The following is a 23,432-nucleotide window of genomic DNA, read 5'->3' as shown; positions in this document are numbered from 1 at the left end:
TTAGCTGTGTATATTAGACTGTATTTGTAGCTTGAGTTTGTCAGTTATTGTTTGTCTTAGTTTAGAAAGCTGTTGCTCTCTTTTGTTTCTTCTGTGCCTTTGTGGATATTTTCATTTTATTTGATCAAACTCCTGCTTAAAGTATCCCTATGTCTGCTCTCCTTCATCTCTGCCGCACCGTGATAGTGCTAGTGTCATGTTTCAAAAGCACAGTGGTTTTCAAACCTGTCCTGGAGTAGACTCTTGAAAACACCATATATGCTACATTAATGGTACTTCCCCAAATGATGCAAAATCCTAACTGAATATAAAGGAATTACTTGACAACTTTCACACAGCCCACTTTTATTAATGAAAAATTATAATCTTCTTAGAAAACAATTTAATAATGCGAAATATATATTTTTTTTTTTGAGAGTGTTTTTCACACATGTGGATTTTTTTTATAAATGTGTATATTTTTTTTTGTTTTATTATAGTGTTATTAAAACAGTAATAAAATCAGGAGATGATTCGGATGCTGAGATGAGAAGGTAGTGAACAGTTTTTGCCATTAGAAACCCGTAGCAGCTTAGTAGTGTCATAACATTTGCTTTCCTGTTTTTTGCATATTTGTTACTTCATTTAACAAATCGTCAAAAACGTTTAATAATGCAGTCACACTTTCTTCATATAAGTTAACAAAACTCAGTTAAAATCGATATAAAGGCTTAAAACAAGGAAATAGGAGACAAAATGCCCTGTTGAGGGAACAAAAATATTGCAAATTTGTACATCCTCAGGCCTTGTGGTTTTTCTGTATAGTAAGGTCTAGTGATGACTTGCAGGGTCCGTTTTGCTCACACAGTCTTTAAGACCGTCCTTCAGTTGGACCAGCTGCTCAGAATGACTCGCTAGCGTCCCGTTGACCTGTGCCAGGAAGCTGTCTGAATGTCTCTCCAGCTCACCGCGGATTCTCTCAAGGTCATCGGCTAGCTCCCCTAGGCCGCCGCACTGTCCTTCGACCTGCGTGATTCGACTTTCCACCCCCATCACTTCTTGCTGCATTCCCTGTGTTGTGCTGCGACAGCCCTGCAGCTCCCCGGCTAACCTCCGCCGCAAGCTCTGGAGCTCCGCCTTCAACTGGATCAGCCTCCGCTCCCCGGATCCAAGCATAGATGCCTGTCGCTCCACCAGATCTGAGATGCCCTGCACCTGCGTGACCAGCCGGCTTTCCCGCTCCTGCCAGGTGGAATTCACCTGGCCGACTTCTCGAGCAAACAGGCTGACCGAATCACGCAGTCCTTTCAGGGTACGGTTGACAGAGTTGACGTTGATCTTCAGAAGTGTGATTTCCCCCTGGATGGAGCCCTCTGTGTCCTCCTGGGATAGCTGTGATAGGATACCCTGCAAGGTGCTGTTGAGATGGTCCAGTTTGTTTGAATGCACATCCAGGCGGTCCAGCATCTTCTTTTCTGTTTCCTTACAGTCCTCCACCTCAGTCTGGATGAGGGCTGTCTCTGGGCCAGAGGCAGGGGAGCAGGCAGAGGTGCAGAGGAGCTCAAGGACAGACATCTGCTTCTGCATCCCATCTAAGTCAGCCTCCACCCTCCTCCGGATGCTGTCAATCTCCGTCTCCAGTGCTGGCACCACTTGCCCCTCTAGCAGCGCCGGTGCTGTGGCATTGCTCAGCTCCTCAACTGCCACAAACAAACGTCGCTCCAATGTCTTTAGCTTATCGTCTAACAAAGAATTAAACCCATCCAGGGAGCCAAACTCATCTCGGTGTCCATGTTCAGAGGCGTTAATTTTACCCTCCATGTCCACCAGCCGGGTCTCCAGCAGGGTCTCGATGTGGAGCGTCTGGTCAGTCAGGTCCACTTGTAGCTGCCTCTGGGACTCGGTCAGGCTCGTGATTGAGTCCTCCAGCTGGAACATCCTCTGGGTCAGGCTGTTTACCTCACCGCAGCAGTTCTCGGTCACTGTCAGACCCTGGATCTGTGCCTGCAGTTCACCCAGCTCTTTCCTTAAGCCCGTCTCATGGCCGTCCAGTGAAAGTTGGATCTGTTCTTGGCCTGTTAGGTGCTCTTTGTGACACTGCTGCTGAACCTAAGGACAGGAGGACACAGGAAACCTTATTTTAACAACTGGAAGTATTAGGTAAAGCAATTTTGGTCCGTTCATGATTGCGTTCTTGGGCAGTTTCCGTTTGCTGCGGGGTCCCTCAAAGCAACTGCACCAGTTGCACCACCCAAAGGATGGCCCTGACTTTAAGACATGCTTTTTTTGGGCGTTAAATAATGGTACAAAGAGGGCAAATCTTTGTAAAAACCATTGCATGATTCATTTTAATAGTGGAGGTAGATTTTTTGTAGAAAAAATGAGGTTTGTGATGGGCTGCAGGCTCAAGACGATAGTAAATCTGGCCCTTAGATTAATAAATCCCAACATCCCATAAATCCCAATCCCAGTGACATGACATTCAGCCAAGTATGGTGACCCATACTCAGAATTCGTGCTCTGCATTTAACCCATCCGAAGTGCACACACACAGAGCAGTGAACACACACACACACACTGTGAACACACAAAGCAGTGGGCAGCCAGTTTTATGCTGCGGCGCCAGGGGAGCAGTTGGGGGTTCGATGCCTTGCTCAGGGGCACCTAAGTCATGGTTTTAAAGGTGGAGAGAGAACTGTACATGCACTCCCCCCACCCACAATTCCTGCCGGCCCGAGACTCGAACTCACAACCCTTCGATTGGGAGTCCGACTCTCTAACCATTAGGCCACGACTTCCCACCAGTATATACTATATAACTTATACTACCCAGGGCTCTAAAGCGCAAGCATTTCAAAATGAATGCATGAATCATACAAAGAAAGAGCTTTGCAATATGGGCAATATAATGCACTAATGAATGCATGTGTGAATATTGATGTGTTAATCTAATCTACGGGAGAGTGCAGTTAATAACATTAATTAACAATTAATATTTGCAAGCAGTCTTCATTACAAATAACAAATGTGAGGTAGATAAATTCCTGAATGTTCACAATGTCATGTTAATAATATTTGGCTATACTGTAACTATATTACTATATAAACTATATTGTATGTGTGTATAGTTTGTATAGTGTATAGTTTGTGTATGTGTTTGTATAGTTTTGCACCATCTTGGCATTCATTGTGGACAGCAAAATAAGAATTTCATTTCTCTTTGAATCCTTGAATCCTTAACATTAAACTTAAAAAAAATGTATCAGCAAGTGTTCTTTTTTTGTCATGTACCTAAATTGTGTCATCATTTTTAATTCAGTTTTCAGTGCCTGCTTGTGCATATCTACTGCATGCTGCACTGTGACACATTAATGATTTCTTTAAAAAAACAAAAAACAAATTATTAATAATAATAATAATAATAATAATAATAAATGATCAAATAAATAAATACCTTTAAAGTCACCATGAATTCAGAATTAACGATCCTTGTTTTGTTTTATTGTTTTTTAAGCATTTATTAGAAAGGACTTATATGTATGTATGTATACACACACACACACACACACACACACACACACACACACACACACACACATATATATATATATATATATATATATATATATATATCATGTTCCCTTGTAATCTTAAATAAAGAAGTTTTTCTTTTATCAAGAAGCTTAGATAAATGTCAAAATAGGAAAGAAAAGTCAGTAGCAATTTCTGGTACATGCTCACTTGAATTAGAACAAATACAAATGACATTACTCACAACGCTTCAACTAGTTCTTGGCGTAAAGTTCAGTGATCATCTCACCTGACCGATTCTCTCATCACAGTGGCTCTCCAGACCCGTCAGTCTCCTCTCAAAGCCATCGAGGACCTCTGCCCTCACCCCGGCCAATCTGGAGTCCAGAAGATCCTCTAGATGTCTCTGATCTGCAGGGACAGGTCTTCCTGTGGCCGTGTCTATCAGCTTCTTCAGCTGGCCGTCGTGTCCCATCACCATCCCACGGATCTCGTCCAGCATGTCGCTCTTGGTCCTCAGCTCATCTTTGACCTCCATCACCCTTCCCACCAGCTCTCCAAACCCAGGCAGGTTCTCCTCGCCGTCTAAGCCGTTCGGCGTGCCCTCTGGGATCAGCCCAAAGCCCACAGAGGTATCCAGCAGCCGCGGGACACCACCGAGCAAGGTGGTCAGCATCTTCTTAGTGTCCTCACGAAGAGAGACTCGCAGTCGTTCCTCCATGCCAGTCACCAAGCCATTCAGGGTGTCCAGATCTTGAGAGAGTTTGCGAAGGTTTTCTTCAATGCGGTCTAAACGTTCACCAGAGACTCCTGCCTTCGGACCTTGGTAGAGGTGAGTAAAAGATAAAAGTACATTAGAAAGGCGTGGTTCAGGGCTTCTCAGACAGGGTTTGTAAGGGAACTGCAGGGGAGCTGTAAAAAGCTAATTATATCCAAATGTAAAACTAAAATAAATAAATAAATTGGGCTGCACAATAATAACGCAAATATGGCAAACGTCATCATTTAGGAATGCAACATGCTTGGATTTATAAATTCACATAATTTCCAACATTTCTGTGGGCAGAAGTTTACAGGATTTCAGAAGTATTATAAATAAATAAATATAAAGAGGATTTAAAATGTTTAAAGCTTGAGAGTTTGAATTTAGAAAGTGATTAATTTTTAAGACATATTATTATTGTAACTTTTAGTGAAAAATACAAATATTATAATTATTATCAAATATTCACGTTTATTTTACAGTAAAATTGTAATATGATTTTCTCTTAAGTTACATACAGGTCCTTCTCAAAAAATTAGCATATTGTGAAAAAGTTCATTATTTTCCATAATGTAATGATAAAAATTAAACTTTCATATATTTTAGATTCATTGCACACCAACTGAAATATTTCAGGTCTTTTATTGTTTTAATACTGATGATTTTGGCATACAGCTCATGAAAACCCAAAATTCCTATCTCAAAAAATTAGCATATCATGAGAAGGTTCTCTAAACGAGCTATTAACCTAATCATCTGAATCAAGCTAATTAACTCTAAACACCTGCAAAAGATTCCTGAGGCTTTTAAAAACTCCCAGCCTGGTTCATTACTCAAAACCGCAATCATGGGTAAGACTGCCGACCTGACTGCTGTCCAGAAGGCCATCATTGACACCCTCAAGCGAGAGGGTAAGACACAGAAAGAAATTTCTGAACGAATAGGCTGTTCCCAGAGTGCTGTATCAAGGCACCTCAGTGGGAAGTCTGTGGGAAGGAAAAAGTGTGGCAAAAAACACTGCACAACGAGAAGAGGTGACCGGACCCTGAGGAAGATTGTGGAGAAGGACCGATTCCAGACCTTGGGGGACCTGCGGGAAGCAGTGGACTGAGTCTGGAGTAGAAACCATCCAGAGCCACCGTGCACAGGCGTGTGCAGGAAATGGGCTACAGAGAAGCAGCACTGGACTGTTGCTCAGTGGTCCAAAGCACTTTTTTTCGGATGAAAGCAAATTTTGCATGTCATTTGGAAATCAAGGTGCCACAGTCTGGAGGAAGACTGGGGAGAAGAAAATGCCAAAATGCCTGAAGTCCAGTGTCAAGTACCCACAGTCAGTGATGGTCTGGGGTGCCATGTCAGCTGCTGGTGTTGGTCCACTGTGTTTTATCAAGGGCAGGGTCAATGCAGCTAGCTATCAGGAGATTTTGGAGCATTTCATGCTTCCATCTGCTGAAAAGCTTTATGGAGATGAAGATTTCATTTTTCAGCATGACCTGGCACCTGCCTCACAGTGCCAAAACCACTGGTAAATGGTTTACTGACCATGGTATTACTGTGCTCAATTGGCCTGCCAACTCTCCTGACCTGAAACCCCACAGAGAATCTGTGGGATATTGTGAAGAGAAAGTTGAGAGACGCAAGACCCAACACTCTGGATGAGCTTAAGGCCGCTATCGAAGCATCCTGGGCCTCCATAACACCTCAGCAGTGCCACAGGCTGATTGCCTCCATGCCACGCCGCATTGAAGCAGTAATTTCTGCAAAAGGATTCCCGACCAAGTATTGAGTGCATAACTGAACATAATTATTTGAAGGTTGACTTTTTTTTGTATTAAAAACACTTTTCTTTTATTGGTCGGATGAAATATGCTAATTTTTTTAGAAGGATCTGTAGTTTGAGTTAAAGCAAAATGATAATAACATTATTATTATTATTTCATTTATTTATTTTGTGAATGTAATGTGGACTTAGCAACAAATTTTTTATGTTTTTTTTTTTGTTTTTTTTTTGTTTTTACAAACCTGTTCATCAACAACAGAGAATCACAAATATGTGAATGTGTTACATTATTATTGATAATAAGTTAAAATCATAGGCTATTTCAAGAAAATATTTTGCATTTAAGAGATTTGGCTAACAAAGAATGTTTGGGAAACCCCTGGAGTAGATAAAAAATAATAATAATAATAATAATAATGTACCATTTTAAACCATTACTTTGTAATAAACTATTTATTATACTTTACCCTACTGTTAACATTAATGGCAGTGTTCACAGTCAGATTGCTAATGGTGGCACATTAGTTGTGTTGTGAGCTGTGTAATCTGTACTCACCATAACTTGTTTTCGGGGTTTCTGGTGGCAGGAATCCACTAGGGATGGGTTTGTTGTCAGGGTGACCTCCAGGAAAGGGGAATGGGATATTGGGATGACCCCTGGGGTAACCCTTCACCCCAGGCCGAGGGAAAGAGCCTCTGAAGGGTGGCATCATGACATCAGACTCAGAGGTCGGCCCATCGCCGCAGCTCTCTCCAGAGAAACCCGGGCAACAGCGCCACTCCAGTTCAGTGATGGTTTTATAACCGACTTTGTACTGTGGTTTAAAGAGTGTCCGATACCTGTGGGGGACAAACAGGCTGAATGTCACAAACTGAATGAACTTCACACTTCACCTGTGTACATCAGTCAGAATCGAACCAGTGAGGAGATGAGCTTCAGGAGCTTTATTCCCTGACATTCGGACATGATATTAATGATGCAGCCTATCATACAGTTTAAAAACACATACCTCCACATTTCAGTTTGAGTATCTCATACACATTTACATACAGATGCTACATCCTATCTATCACAAGCTTCTGCTCTCTGAGTGTGGCACTTGACAATGAACAGTATTCTGAGCTGCCACTAGAGGGCAACTCAAGGACACAATAAAAATGCTTGACTGCTTAAAACACCAACTCTGCAAATGGTATCAATCAGTGTATCAATAGGAAAATAGCTTCTAACTTTTTCCTACTATCTTGGAAAATAAAAACCCATTTAGATCAAAATTTTGTTGTAACTCTAAAATCAATTCATATTATTCCATTCAAGATCCATAGTGCTTGACTTACATGAGCACAGGACATTTCTGTCCCCATATGCACTTGGTAGTGTACTCTGGTTTGACATATGTGGCCACTCCATCTTGCATTACACAGGTGATGTTCTTCTGGACAACGTAGGCACAGAAGTTCCTGTTATGAGAAAAAAAACACACCAAAATCAAATTCTGAAGAAAAAAAAAAGAGATCTTATTAGCAGGGTTACTAGTTTCATGAAGGGATCGTGAATTTTGTACTTATAAAGGTAAATGTACAATCACTTCTACACCAGGCAAAGTAACATCAATTACCCATAGATAGCGATAACGTTAAATGATTCATTAAAGCATTGAATCATCTAAACAATAGGCATGAAAAGAGTTCACCAGTTCGTTCCACAGTCCAAGCTGAACCTGCCATCAGTGTTCACTAAAAACACATTCAGCAACTATAGCAACTGCAGCTATAGCAACTGCCTAGAGTCCACAGCAAGAAGCAACAGAGAGAGAGAGAGAAAGAGAGAGAGAGAGACTTGCAAATAGCATTTGAAACAGTATAGAGTAAGCAGCGATAAACATTTTAAACAGTACTATGCTTCATGATATCATTATATGCCATGTTTATTTTTGCAGCTTTCTTTCTTTATTTATTCTAGATTTTGAGGTTATCTATTTTGAATAAAACTTCTTCATTTTTAACATTTTGATCAAATAAGGACTCAAGATAGAAATCAAAACCATGGTTGACATTGCTAATGGATCATTCATCAGACTGAAAATAGAAGATCAAGTTGTATGCTTTGCATTGTTGGACACAGTGTTTCTATTCAATTTACTTTGTTATATAGTTATATTGTTTAATACTGTAAAGCTGCTTTGATACACAATCTGTATCGTAAAAAGTGCTATATAAATAACATTAAATAACAAATAATATAAGTAAAATATGTATACTGTACAATGTATAAATACTGCAGAATGCAAAAATAACATTAATAGACTGACCAGGTCATAATTTTACCATTTAAAAAATTATATTGCATTTTTTTTATCATTAAAATATATTATGTCACATGTTTTACATAATGTGTACTATATATCTAATTGATAATGCCCTTCCTCTTAACAAGCGAAAATGCCTATTAGCTTAAAAAAAAAAAAAAAAAAAAAAAAAACATTTGGCCATAAATACGCACTGTACAGCACACATGTGCATGTGTCTTAACGCACAGAGTGTCCATGGTAAGAAGAGTATCTGACTGAAGAGCAGTCATGCGTTGCTGTACTGGAGTTGGCATTTTCCAGTGAGCCTGGAGCAAAACTCAAAGTCCTGCTGTTCAGGAGCGGTTCTGCTTGAGAGATCTGGACTGTTACAGAGCTTCAATCTGTTCAGAGTTCAGGTGTAGTGACCCCTGACATTAATGAATCTAATTACAAGTGTGGCCAGTGAACTAACCTATCTTGAAGTCTAGTGTGTCTTCACATTACTGTCTTAAAAATATGTACACTACTGTTCAAAGGTTTGGGATCAGTACGATTTTTTTAAGTCTCATATGCTCATTTATTTGATCTAAAACACAGAAGAAGAAGAAAACAGTAATATTGTGAATATTACTACAATTTAAAATAAGGATTTTACTTTTTAAATACACTATAAATATAGTTTATTCCTGTGGTGGAAAAGCTGTATTTTCAGCATCATTGCTCCAGTTTTCAGTGTCACATGATCCTTCAGAAATCATTCTTATATGCTGATTTATTATCAGCGTATAAGCAACAGTTGTGTTGCTTATTTTTATTTTATTTTTAGTTATTTTGTTTGTTTGTTTGTTTTTGTTTTGTTTTGTTGTTTTTTTTACTTTTTATTCATCAAAGAATCCTGAAAAAGTCCCCAAAAATATTAATCAACTGTTTTCAACACTGATAAAAAAAAAAACAGAATATTAGAATGATTTCTGAAGGATCACGTGACACTGAATACTGAAGTAATGATGCTGAAATTTCAGCTTTGATCAAGCCTTCAAGAGCGTAAGAAACTTCTTTTAAGAACATTAAAAATCTTTCTGTTCCCAAACTTCTTTTTTAGGTCTGGTCAGCCGGTGGTCTATAAGTTGCCCAAAAATTGCATTACACAACTGAGCATTTAATTTTACGCCATTTACATAACAGCCACTGTAATAAAAGGCTAAAGATTTTAACTAACTGTAATACTGTAATATTTACTCAATTTTGACTAAGCTTACCAGACATTTGTAGAAATATACATATATATATTACAAGAAATTAGTCATTATACAAAAAAAAGTGTGTGTGCGAATAATACACAATTTCTCACTTACAGTTACAACAGAAATTACCTTAATTAACTTGACTTTTTTATTATGTGGCATTAAACAGCTCTCTCCAAACACTGAAAATGTAAGGAACACAAATGACTATATGCAGACGATCTATAATCTTTGTCTGCAAGTTTTTAGCGTTTGTTTGTCAGGTGGGCACACACTTGGAAGAAAAAGGACAAGTTCTGTAGTCAAGCAAAATAAGTCCAGGTGTCCAAATGTTCTCAATGTATACATAACCCAGTTCAACCATATCTGCACGAGTTGATTCAATCAAGAGAAACCTGACACATAAAGTGTGTGTTCATGTTAGACGTGTTGAAGTTGCAAACATTGCTTAAGTTTCTGTCAATGACTGCAAAAAAAAAAACAAATGTTCAACAACAAAAGCCCTTTACAAGTATTTAATGCATTTGTTCACATGGAACAAAGAATTTGTTACAGTATTGTGACTTGTGAAAAGACAAATTAACACGATGTCAGGCATGTAAAGTTATCTAAGAGCCTACTGTGATGTGTTAAACAGTGCCTGTGATCTGTGCGTTGCATATGAAAGACGAATATTAGCTGTGCAGGCTGATCTCCCAAACCACAAAGACCACACAGCATGAGGAAAACGTGTGCTCATCTGTCAAAGGAATGGTGTAAAGAGGCATTTGAGGCTGTTGGAGACATCCTTCAGCTGCTGTGTGTTCTGTGTGTGCCGGATTCATCTCAAGAGATAAAATGGAGAGAAGAATGTATAATAATGTGAGAGGGCTCAGTACATACACCTGAGGTACACCACTTGAAGTTTGAGGTGCGCAACTAGTTTCAGCTGTCTGATGCATATGGCAAAGAAAGCTGGACAGCACTAGTAAATATAGCAAGCTCTAATCAGATTGCCTGACTGCAATGCAGTTTCTGGGAGTCTGAAAGTGGAAGATTATTATTAGTCTAATCATTGGATTTTATGAGGTTTGTGTCGAATTTAGTCACTTTATATCTAGTAAATATTCATCTATTTTATATAGCATAATGGTGGTGGGAAATTGTACGTGTCAGTCATATTATTTCTTCCTTTCTAAGTGGGAAGTTATTGGCCAGAATAAGCTGCAAAATGGACCAGACTTGGACAAACTTTGCTACATGTGACTAGTTCAAAAAACATCCACATTACTACCAAACCACACAAACTTTTTTAGACCTTTATGTAGCTCAGGATTTGGCTGTGGATTTTCATAATCTAAATATAAATGGCCAGCATTGTATAAAATGACCCCCAGTCACCCTTGAGTAATGCACAGGCATGTCAAAAGCTTTTAATGGCACTTAAAGCTTACAGTTGTGAGATGGAGTTGTGCCAGAATTTCCCCCTTGTTCTCCATATAAATATATCCCTCCATTTTTCATTGTTCTCTTTATCTCATCCACTCTCTCACTCACACTAATGGAAGCAATCCTTCATCGGTCACCGAGTTCAGTCATTGGTCATGTCTTAATAAGTTGCTCTGGAAGGGATGGGGCTACTGACAGTGTAAATATGGAAATACGATGCATAGAGGCCTTTTAGGATCCATTAGCTGAAGAAAGAGGAGCTGCTACACGCTATCGAACAATGGAATACATTTAGTACTCAGATACTGTTTCTGTCCTCCAGAATAGCCAGAGCTCAGAGAAGTAATATAAATGGACCTTCACTCCTGCTAATTTGACATGCTCTCATGCACAGCTTTCAAAGTCGCATGCAGAAATAGATGTTAAATGGATCAGTTATTTTCCACCTAATCACTATGGAATGCATCTGTGGCAAGGCGTCAATTACCGTGAATAAATGAACAGGAAATATGTTTAAAGTACACTTTAAGCCAAAAATTCCAAAGCAGAACACCATTGTCTATGGCACTTATCAGGATCCTACTGCATAGCTCTTTATAACTGCACATTTGTTTAAATTGTCGTTTTGATATAGGGCTGCTTTCCGGAATGGATAGTGATATCATGGTCTGAGATAACACCATTCTGCTGCCAATAATGATCTTAACATATATTAATTTATATCATAGTAGATGCTTGCATCAAATTAACTTTCGAATATTTGAATGTCAAAGCTCAGGATAGCCCAATGTGCTGGCATTGGGTCATCATAGGAACAGATTTTTTAAATGAACACACTCTTTCATCATCACCAGCAAAGCACTTGTGTGTGCATGGGATGTTGGTAAGTGAATCACACCAGTCTCATGCTAAGAAGACGGGTCATTTTTAAAGTTTTACATAAACTTCAAAAGCATTGCAAGAGTTGTATATTGTAAACATTTACTTGTGGGTATGTCTGCTTGCATGTTAAGCTTCTATAATAATTATATAACTATAAACATTTCTCATTCTTTTAAGCAGTTTGTATGTGTTATGTGTACACTATACACAATGAATCAGAATTATTGTTTGTGTCAACAGATGTGTCACAGATGCTGTCCACAGACATTATAAAGCAGAATCACATACTTTCATGGACATCACAGTATGTTCACTGACCACCTAATGTAACTGGGCACAAAACTGGCAAGAGCTTTCTCAAACTGAAAAGATCCAATCTGATTTCAGTTACTACTAACAGGTGTTACAGATGATTTTTAGACACTGGTTTGCTGCCTGTATAGAGCTTTACAGACAGTCCTATGAGGCTTTATTTCAGTTTGAATGTCTTATAAACTTACTTTGTTTTGAATCATCCCTGACTTTTTGGGCAGTGTATTTAATACAGATTTACTGTACTTAATGTGTGTTCCTGTGGAGGTAACAAACCTCAGTACTCAAGGGGGCGATATAGTTACAGACAAATGTCTGTACTGTTAAACCAGATGTTTATTGGCTAAAATAACTAGCCAGCAATAAACATGTCAAAAAAACTTTTTTTAAAAACAATATACTTAGAAATGCAAGTGTCTAATTTATAAATTTATGGGGCAAAAATACAGTTCAGGAACATATTTTAGGTCTAAATGTATGATTATTATTATGATTGAGCAATTGCGTGTTAGTACAAGAGTTATACTAAATAAAAGTTTAAATTTTGTTGGTCAAATATTGTAGCTTCTCTCTCACATACTGCTTCTGTCAGTTTATAGAGTTCAGCCAGTGATGTAAAACAGTGATGTAAAATGATTAAATGTTGTTATGCCAAATAAAAAATCTCAAATTAGCCTTAATTGTATATCAACATCGTGCAGCTGCTGTTTGCAGAAACTGATCCTTCAGTTGCACTGAATTATATAAAGAGAAAAATGTGAAGCATATGAGAAAGATTTAGAACTAAAATTACATCAAGATCATGCTGGCAAAGATGTTAGTTAGCTAGACATAATGACTTTGTGTAAATCTTGGACACTTTATTCTCAGATGTTCTTACTTAAATGATGAGCTGTTGTGAGGCGCTAATCAGGTTTGGTCATACAGACAAACTGTTACAAAGGAGGCTCCCGTGCTGCCTCCTTCCCACCACCAGAGGGAACTCTCACCTGAATATTGACTGTACCCATTGAACTCCATTTCCCATCCTGCCTCATCCCAGGGACTAATTACACACACACCTGCAGCCAATAGACACACACACATATAAGCAGCTCACTCACTCCTACACACCGCGAAGTCTTGATTTGCCCTGTCTGTCACTACTGAGCGTTTGTATACTTTGATTCTGCCTTCTTGTTTTGACCTGGACTGTTTAATGTTTATCGATTGTTCTCTGCCTGCCCTGACTCGGATTGACCTGTTCCTGTGATTGTTTGCTATCTACCCTGATCTTGTGCCTGTACCTGGTTCTGTCTCAGCCTCGCCTTCTCCACTGTATCTACTGGTGATTGACCCTGTCTTGTCTGACTATCCGAATAAAGCTGCAAATGGATCCCGCCTCTGCTGATGCTTCACAACAGAAGACTTCGCCACCAAGCGATCCAGCAGCATTAATGCAGTTCTCCACTGAGCTATCGGCACAGGGGACCCAGCTCGCCCTGCATCATCACCAACTAAATTGGCTTACCACCCTTACCGATGAGTTAGTGAAGGCACTGCAGGGGTTGCAACTAACATCAGCCGCGGCCAGAACCGCTACCTCCCAAGCCCAGGCTTCCAATCTCACCACGTCACCCCTAACTTCACCAGTAAGCCCACGATTGGCATTCCCGGAGAAATTTGACGGAAATCCTGCCAGATGCAAAGGGTTCTTGCTTCAGTGCTCGCTGTTCGTTAATCAGCAACCCTCACTATACCCCACAGACTCTAGCCGCATTGCCTTTGTGTGTTCACTACTTACCGGGAGAGCGCTGGACTGGGCCACCGCAGTTTGGGGAACGGACGGCTCCTCATTTCCCACCTTCACGACCTTCCTTCAACAGTTTCGAGAGGTCTTCGAACATCCTGCGGAGGGGAAAAGTGCGGGGGATCAATTGTTAACACTGGCACAAGGAAGGAGTACGGCGGCTGAATATGCTCTCTTGTTCCGAACTCTCGCCGCCCAGACAGGTTGGGTAGAGGACACACTGAAACTTTTGTTCCGAAGGGGATTGAACTCAGAACTCCAGTCAGAGCTGGCTTGCCGAGATGAGGGGAGAAGCCTGAGTGAATTCATTGATCTCACCATCCAAATTGATAATTTGATCCGCTCACGACGTCCTTCCCGAGCCCTGTCCCGATTCCCACCGGACACCAGCGCGACAGCAGAGCCGATGCAACTCGGATTTACTCATCTCACTCCCGAGGAAAGGGAACGCCGTATGCAGAACCAACTATGCCTTTACTGCGGTCAGGCGGGACACAGGATCTCCTCTTGCTCGATTCGTCCATCATCTAAGCCCCGAACGGTGAGTGTCAGTACCCGCGTCACTACCTCTTCTTCGAGCATAAGGTTGCCGGTTATCATAACCGTTCATGATGATGCTATTCCCACTACTGCACTATTAGATTCTGGGGCAGCTGGTAACTTTGTGTCACATGGATTTGCCCTGCAACATAAAATCAAAAAACTGACCCCTTGTGATCTTCCTTTGGCAGTGGAGGCGCTAGATGGCCGACCCATCGGAGAGGGGAGAGTTTTTATCTGTCACAGAGGAGGTCAAACTCCAAATAGGAACCCTTCATTCGGAGCACATCACGTTCTACGTCATCCCTTCACCCAATCACACTGTCATTTCTGGGACTACCCTGGCTGCGCAGACACAATCCACACATCTCCTGGAGGGAGGGGCAAATCACTCAATGGGACCCTACCTGTCAGAATCACTGCCTAGCGAGGATCACCCGGACGCCCCTTCCTGACTCTTCTCTACCTGTTCAGAACACGGAGAAAGTAAGTCTGCCCACCGAATATGCAGACCTAGCAGAAGCCTTCAGTACAAGGAAAGCATCACAGCTCCCAGCCCACCGATCAGTGGATTGCGCCATCGATCTGATGCCCGGCGCCACTCCTCCTAAGGGGAGGATCTTCCCGTTGTCGCAACCAGAATCAGAAGCTATGAAAACTTACATCGAAGAAGAACTGGCCAAAGGATTCATTAGACCCTCGACGTCTCCTGCCTCGGCTGGGTTCTTCTTTGTAAAGAAGAAGGACGGAGGACTGAGGCCGTGCATTGATTACCGCGGCCTTAATGACATCACTGTTAAGTTCCGTTATCCCCTGCCGTTGGTCCCAGCAGCCCTAGAACAGCTCCGCCAGGCTAAGTACTACACTAAATTGGATCTGCGCAATGCTTACAATCTGATTCGCATCCGAGAGGGGGACGAATGGAAAACTGCATTCTCAACCACTAGTGGGCACTATGAATATTTGGTTATGCCCTTCGGCCTAGCTAACAGTCCATCAATCTTTCAATCCTTCATGAATGATATGTTTCGGGACATGCTCAACAGAGGAGTAATCGTGTACATCGATGACATTCTGGTGTACTCAAATTCCCTCGAGGAACACATTCGTCAGGTCAGAGCAGTGTTACAACGCCTAATTCAGTACCAACTCTACGCAAAGGCTGAGAAATGCGAGTTTCATCAGACAAGCACCACTTTCTTGGGCTATGTGATCAGCAAGGAGGGGGTAGCAATGGATGAGAGAAAGGTAAAGGCAGTCCTGGAATGGCCGCTTCTTCGGACGGTCAAGGAGTTACAGCGCTTCCTAGGATTCGCAAACTTCTACCGGCGATTCATTAGAGACTTTAGTTCTATCGCCGCTCCTCTGACCGCCATGACTAAACATCAATCCACCAAATTAACCTGGTCCTCGGAATCGCAACAGGCCTTCGATGCACTAAGGACTCGATTCACTTCAGCGCCCATCCTCCGACATCCGGATCCAGGCCATCCATTCATTGTCGAGGTCGATGCTTCTAACACCGGGGTAGGCGCTATACTTTCTCAACGCCATGGATCACCAGCAAAGTTATATCCCTGTGCCTTCTTTTCTCGCAAATTAACGGCAGCAGAACGGAACTACGATGTGGGCAATCGTGAACTTCTGGCCATGAAATTAGCACTAGAGGAATGGCGCCACTGGCTGGAGGGAGCATCACACCCATTTGTAGTTCTCACTGACCACAAGAATCTTGAATATCTCCGCTCGGCCAAAGGACTAAACCCCAGACAAGCCAGGTGGGCATTATTCTTCACAAGATTTCAGTTTACTGTAACGTATAGACCGGGTTCAAAAAATACCCAAGGCCGATGCCCTCTCTCGTCAAACTGAAGAAATGGTCTGCTCAATCGTCAATGACAGTATTCTTCCCGCGAAAACTTCTCATTGCCCCTGTGCAGTGGGACATCATGACTGAAATAAACAACCTGAATCTTCAGAACCCGCCACCTCCTGAATGTCCTGCAAATCTCACCTATGTTCCAGAATCCCTACGAGAACGCCTATTAACCCAGGTACATGTTCCACCCAGTTCAGGACACCCCGGAATCACTGCCACAGCACATCTGCTACAGAATCAATTCTGGTGGCCTACTCTGTTAATTGATACCACCAAATTCGTCCAGAACTGCACCATCTGCAGCACGTCTAAAACCCCCAGACAGCTACCAGCAGGACTGTTACAACCACTGCCCACGCCACAACGCCCCTGGTCTCACATCGCCATCTACTTCATCACTGATCTTCCCAAACTCACAAGGTAATACTACTATACTCACTATTATCGATCGATTTTCCAAAGCCTGCCGTCTAATTCCCCTGCCGAAACTTCCCACCTCCTTTGAAACAGCTGAACTAATGTGCAATTATGTATTTCGTTTCTATGGTTTACCTGAGGACATTGTCTCGGACCGGGGTCCTCAGTTCACCTCAAGAGTATGGACTGCCTTCTTCAAACATCTGAACGTGAACATCAGCCTCACATCTGGCTACCATCCTCAGTCCAACGGACAGACTGAACGCCTGAATCAGGAAATTATTCGGTTCCTACGATCCTATTGCCAACAACGACAGGCGGACTGGAGCAGGTACTTATTTTGGGCGGAGTATGCACAGAATTCTCTCATGAAACCAGCCACGGGGGAGACCCCCTTTAAATGCGTGCTGGGGTTCCAACCACCCTTGTTCCCCTGGGCTGGCGAGCCCACCGACCTCCCCTCAGTCACAGATTGGTTGCAACGCAGTGAGGAGGTCTGGGACCGAGCTCATACCCACTTACTTCATGCAGTAAGAAGACAGGAACAGCAGGCTAACCGACACCGACGCCTCAGCCCCGCATACATCCCAGGGCAGTGGGTCTGGCTCTCCACTAAAGATCTACGCCTCAGACTGCCATGCAAAAAACTCAGTCCCAGGTATGTCGGTCCCTTCAAAATCTTAAAACAAATAACTCCAGTTTCGTTCCGTTTAGAGCTGCCCACTAATTACCGTATCTCTCCAACATTCCATGTATCACTTCTAAAACCCGCTGGTGGTCCGGGAGGAGAGCTGGAGGAGGGAGCCAGACTGCAGAATCCCCCGCCTATTCTGGTGGACGGCGAGGAGGCGTATCGAGTGCACAAGTTGCTTGACTCCAGGCGCCGGGGTGGCACTCTCCAGTATCTGGCCGATTGGGATGGGTATGGACCGGAGGAGCGTTCTTGGGTCAGAGCTGGAGATATCCTCGACCCCACACTCACAGAGGAGTTTCATCGGACGCATCCGGAAAAACCGGCATCTCGACCTCGTGGTACACCCCGCCGTCGGTTGCTTCCTCGCGTCAGGAGCCGCTCGCAGGGGGAGGGCTCTGTTACAAAGGAGGCTCCCGTGCTGCCTCCTTCCCACCACCAGAGGGAACTCTCACCTGAATATTGACTGTACCCATTGAACTCCATTTCCCATCCTGCCTCATCCCAGGGACTAATTACACACACACCTGCAGCCAATAGACACACACACATATAAGCAGCTCACTCACTCCTACACACCGCGAAGTCTTGATTTGCCCTGGCTGTCACTACTGAGCGTTTGTATACATTTATTCTGCCTTCTTGTTTTGACCTGGACTGTTTAACGTTTATCGATTGTTTCTCTGCCTGCCCTGACTCGGATTGACCTGTTCCTGTGATTGTTTGCTATCTACCCTGATCTTGTGCCTGTACCTGGTTCTGTCTCAGCCTCGCCTTCTCCACTGTATCTACTGGTGATTGACCCTGTCTTGTCTGACTATCCGAATAAAGCTGCAAATGGATCCCGCCTCTGCTGATGCTTCACAACACAAACAACTACACGTGACATTTTCATGGACATGTTTGTTTGTGGGATGCACATTCATGTTTTCCATGTCTAATATACGGTAATTAAGGATACACATCATAGTTTATGATGAAAATACACCATGTTGAAAAAAATTTATATAAACACATACAGTAACTCTCCTACAGGAATTCATGTATACTAAATACATATACTGCATGTATACACAAATCACAAACATAATAACATTCACCATCTTCCCAGAGAAAATGTCTACAATACACTCTCAGTAAAACAGTGCTAAAGTGGTGCCCTTTCAAAAGGTATTAATATGAACACGTTGGGTACTAATATTGTACTTTTTAAGAACTAATATGTGCCCAAATGTCCCCATAAGTACAGTGACACCAGTAAACTTTGACATTGTGGAACACTGTTTAGGTCCCCATTAGGAAAACAGCTCATAATGCATACAGAATGACATTTTTGAGAATATAAAAATGCATTGTGTTTTGTGTGAGGAGTAGGTTTAGGGTTAGTGTAAGGGGATAAAAATACAATTCGTAGAGTAGAAAACCCATTACACCTATGCAATGTCCCCTTAATTATAAGAATACCAGTGTGTGTGTCTGTTCAATAATGAGTCAACATGCAATTCATAATGCAACTCACATGTACCTGTCTTCGGTAGTTCACATTAGCACAAAATATTTTCCTTGTGAAAAAAAAAATAAGTTTGCATAATTGCACTGAATGTGCACTTATAGTGCACTTAAAATTATAGGAAAAAAATTATTTTATTTAAAAAATATATTTTAAGGTGTCCTTGATACACGTTACATGTACTTACTATTGTAATAACAATAAATTATGCATAATTACATGCAAGTAACCCTAAACCAACCCCTAATCCTAACTCTAGCCATATAGTAAGTACATGTAGTTAATTAATATTACTCAGTACTTAAATGTATAACTACACTGTAACAAGGACACCTTAAAATAAAGTGTAATCAAGCAAAAATCATATAATATTAATTACCTCAAAGGCCACTTAAGTGAACTTAAAAAGAGTAATTCCATGACTGTTTTAACACACTTAACGTAAGTATGCTTTTAAAAAGTTAAAATTTTTCTTTAAAATACATTTCATATCAAAATGTTTTAATCTGTCATCCTTAAAGAAGAATTCTAATTTCTTGACGAACATATTACATTATTGCATTTACAGTTAACGCAGTATATTTAAAATGTACTAAATTGTAACTTCATCATTACTAATGTGTAATTACAAATATATTTAAATACACGACATGCACTTTTCAATAGAAATTGCAAAGTGACTGTATTTTAGTTTACCACAAATGCATGTCAATACATTTAATATTTCAAAGACAATAGAATAATTATGAAATTACATATAAAGTAACATAGGTAATCATAAGTCTTGCTAAAGTGGATTTTAAAAATCTACAAACACTTTAAAAATATCAAAACATATTTTTAAAACTATGCGTAATTACATGCAAGTAACCCCAATCCTAACCCTAACCATATAGTAAGTACATGTAGTTAATTAATATTACTCAGTACTTAAATGTAGAATTACACTGTAACAAGGACACCTTAAAATAAAGTGTAACCTAAATTTTCATTCAGTTGTAAATAACATTTAATTAAGTATTCAAAGACATTGCATTCATTTTCCATTTAAGTGTATTCTTTTAAAGTGTATTACTTTTGCCATAAGTACTTTTTTTTTAAAGTATGCTAAAGTGTACTTATTTTCACAAGGGTTGTCCAAACAGAGAACATTTCCCTTTGTTTGTCCAATATTGGATGCATGAAATATCTTCACTGAGCTCATCGTAATGCATTCTGGGATTGCCTTCTTCCTGAAGGACAGATGCTGCCTTAGATTGTGATGAAAATAAGTTATCTTAGAAGGCAGTATAATCATGCTGTCTACCGTTTGGAGCAGCCTTCGCATCGGGAGCATGCCAAAGATGCCTTAAAATGCTTTCTACGTGGGCAGCTCACTAGAAACAGTTAGAGGAGAGAGATGTGGACTGCTGTGATTTACCCGACCCACCAACACAGACATGTCCAGAACCGGTGTGTGTGTGGCAGCAGAAACTGCTCAGAACATGGGTCACTGAGGACAGATGAGGCAGATACAACATCACTGCCAACAACTGCAAACTGCATTTGATAGCACTGGCATTTCAGGACTCCTGGATGCCAGCAGGTCTTTGATGTGGATTTTCTCAACATGCCAACTACTTATCTTTGAGCCGGATTCAAATTGCTTCAGGAGGACTTTTGGAACAAAACTTCTGTGTTGATCTCAGGCCTTATACTGACTTTGTGATTGATTTTTGGACATTTAAACTGACTTCAGACAAACACAATAATACTGTTTACATTAAGTGTAATATTTCTTTAGAGTCCATTACAAATAACTGTAATGGTGGCAAAACAGATTCACAATGGCAATGGTACATCATCAAAGTTAAGAGCCACTGCTGCTGCACTGAAGCACATTTCAAGAACTTTTATATGCATTTTATTCATTTTTGTACTGTTAAATTTGCCCCAAATGTAACCCAAACCCTTACCTCAAAAACTAACTCTAACCCTTGTCCAAACCTTATCCTAACTCCAACCAAGCTTAACCCTAACCGTAACTCCTAAACATAACCATACCTCAAGCTCATTGCCATTATATGAAGGAATGTGTAGTGACACAGTAAATCTACAGTCTTGTAGGTATTTAAGGGATAGTTCACCCAAATATGCATGCATATTACTAGCATATTGGCTGTTCAATAGTACTTATAAAGCACATATTAATGCATGGCCATATTCTAAATCCCTTAGTCCTATCCAATACCTAAACATAACTACTACAACTACTACTTACTGTGAACAGGCAGCATATTAGAAGTTTATTGAGAGAAAAGTCTTAATAGTGTTAATAGTGAATTTGTGTTCCCTAATCTAATGTCTTACCAAATCTTTTTTACTCTTCACCTGAAGAATTATGTCACTTACATCTTAGATGACAGCAAATTTTCTTTTTTGTAAACTCAATTTAATGTTACTACCTAGTAGTTGTGACCACGTTTTTATTAAAATTTGTATGAACATAAAGGAAAATGTTGATCTGTTTATCTGAAAGTGTTTAAATGTTTAGTTTTATTAATTAAAGAAAAAAGTTTGTATCCTCTTTTAATCACTTTTTTTTAGTTCATTAATTAATAATCCTGAGTTGAATGAATTTCTATTGGTACAAACATTACATGTTGTCTCTCAATGAATCTTAACCCCCCAAAAAACTGCATGTGTAATTATAAATAAATCAGAACATGTGGTTTAAAACCATTGCAGATGAAGCATGTGAAACTGCAGGACACTGCTGTCAATTTTTGATCTTTCATTCCTTGTGCAGTGCACACATAAATGCTTGATAAATCAGGCTTCTGTGCCGTAAGTACACAGATACAAATACAGCTTTACTGGTGACTTACTTATGGTGACCTGTTGGTTTTCCAGGGTTGTACTGCGGAACGCTCCCAGATTTGTGTAGATTGTATCTGTATGGACTTCCATAGAGAGTTCCTTTGGCATCCGCTGAAGTCAGTAGCAACGTGACTAAGAGAAGACCCCCGCACGAGAATATCCCCCTCATCTTTAAGTAGCAGAGCAAAGGTTGACAAAAACACTTGCAGAAAAAGCCATAAAGTGGAAGAGCACAGAGAAAGTGTATAGAAAGCAAAAGCTGTGGAGAGAGGGGGAAGCAAAGTCAGCTGGGCTCTAGAGTCCGGAGGTTGTGAAGTGTTGCTTGTTTTCCTTGCTGAGTCCCAAAGGTTTCTCTGGAGCACTGACTTCAGTTGTTGGCGGGCAAGCAGCGCTGCAATCGAAACATCTGCTGTTCTGGCACCATCCTGCCCACTTTACCACTCACACGAGAGAGAGAGAGACAGGCAGAGGAGAAAGTGAAGAGGACAGGACAGCGGTAGCAGAATACTAAAGCTCAGATCCCTCTGTCAACAGTCCAGCGCGAGTCGACCCTGCAGCTGCAGCTCTGAGAGGGACGCATGCATTTGCATATCCCTCCCCAAACCCCGGCCTGAAATGAGACCCAGCAGGCGACAGCAGGGGTGAACCCGTTCACTTTATGTTTCTCCCAAAACCCCCCCCCCCCCCTTCATTGACCTAAGCCCATAACCTTCTCACTTGCCCGCAGCTATAAATCTCCAAACGTTTCTTTTGCTCCGTGATTTTCCTTCATTTTTGCAGAAATGTGAGCAGGTTTCATCTCAGCATAACTTCTGCACTCTTAAAAACTAAATCCATGTTGTTGCATTAAACAGAATTTTAAAAAAAAAAATGTTCCACTGATTTTCATGCTTCATCTTTATTCATAAGTCTGATATGCACATATGGTAACACTTTTGTTTAGGTACTAATTCTCACTATTAATTAGTTGCTTATTAGCATGCATATGACTAGCATATTGGCCATTTATAATAAAGCATATATTAATGCCTTATTCTGCATGATCCTATTTTAGATCCCTTAATCGAACCCAATACCTAAACTGAACAACTACCATACTAACTATTAATAATCAACAAATTAGGAGTTTATTAAGGCAAAGTTGCAGTTAATAGTTAGTTAATAGTGAGAATTGGTCCCCAAACTAAAGTGTGACTCTGCAAATTAAGTTTATTCTACATGTTGTGTTATAATTTTGATATATAGGATGTGCCTGTTATGCACTGTGAGTGCAGTTATTAACAATCACTGGGGTTGCAAAGGGGTCAAAAAAATTATGTAAATCTCTGGAAACTTTCCAAAAATCCCTGGAATATTCCAAAAAATCCTGGAAAGTTTCTTAAATTTCTGGAATGTTTCCGAAATTTACTGGAAATTTTTCCACCTTTTTGCCACCCTAGCAATCATACATTTCTTGAATGTTACAAATAGCCATAATACAGGAAAGTGAACTCTACTTGTCACTTTATTTCAGAGGATCTTTATGTGATCATATTGC

At 40.7% G+C, this 23,432-nt stretch overlaps 1 protein-coding gene across 1 annotated transcript; it reads right to left on the bottom strand.

Moving 5' to 3' along the window:
• Positions 1-476: 476 nt before the first annotated feature.
• On the bottom strand, positions 477-22,531 carry LOC109072055 (EMILIN-3). The gene is made up of 5 exons (XM_042750615.1): positions 21,904-22,531; positions 7,392-7,514; positions 6,610-6,893; positions 3,800-4,332; positions 477-2,088 (listed from the first exon to the last, which is right to left on the bottom strand). Exons 1-5 carry the CDS (start codon positions 22,062-22,064, stop codon positions 811-813), a joined length of 2,379 nt encoding a protein of 792 aa, XP_042606549.1. The 5' UTR covers positions 22,065-22,531; the 3' UTR covers positions 477-810.
• Between the last annotated feature and the right edge of the window lie 901 nt (positions 22,532-23,432).

The sequence above is a fragment of the Cyprinus carpio genome, chromosome B23 (assembly GCF_018340385.1).
Source record: "Cyprinus carpio isolate SPL01 chromosome B23, ASM1834038v1, whole genome shotgun sequence".
Classification (NCBI taxonomy): Eukaryota; Metazoa; Chordata; class Actinopteri; order Cypriniformes; family Cyprinidae; genus Cyprinus; species Cyprinus carpio.
The sequence above is the reverse complement of the archived record's forward strand: the minus strand, read 5'-3'. Positions and strand labels throughout refer to the sequence as shown.

Bases quoted from the DNA above. Each gene is read 5' to 3' on its own strand.
- LOC109072055 (XM_042750615.1), bottom strand. From the start codon at position 22,064: ATGAGGGGGATATTCTCGTGCGGGGGTCTTCTCTTAGTCACGTTGCTA. The intron at 7,515-21,903 runs GTAAGTCACCAG...TTCTCATAACAG, and splicing joins AAACCAACAGGTCACCATAA to GAACTTCTGTGCCTACGTTG. The intron at 4,333-6,609 runs GTGAGTACAGAT...ACCTCTACCAAG, and splicing joins AACCCCGAAAACAAGTTATG to GTCCGAAGGCAGGAGTCTCT.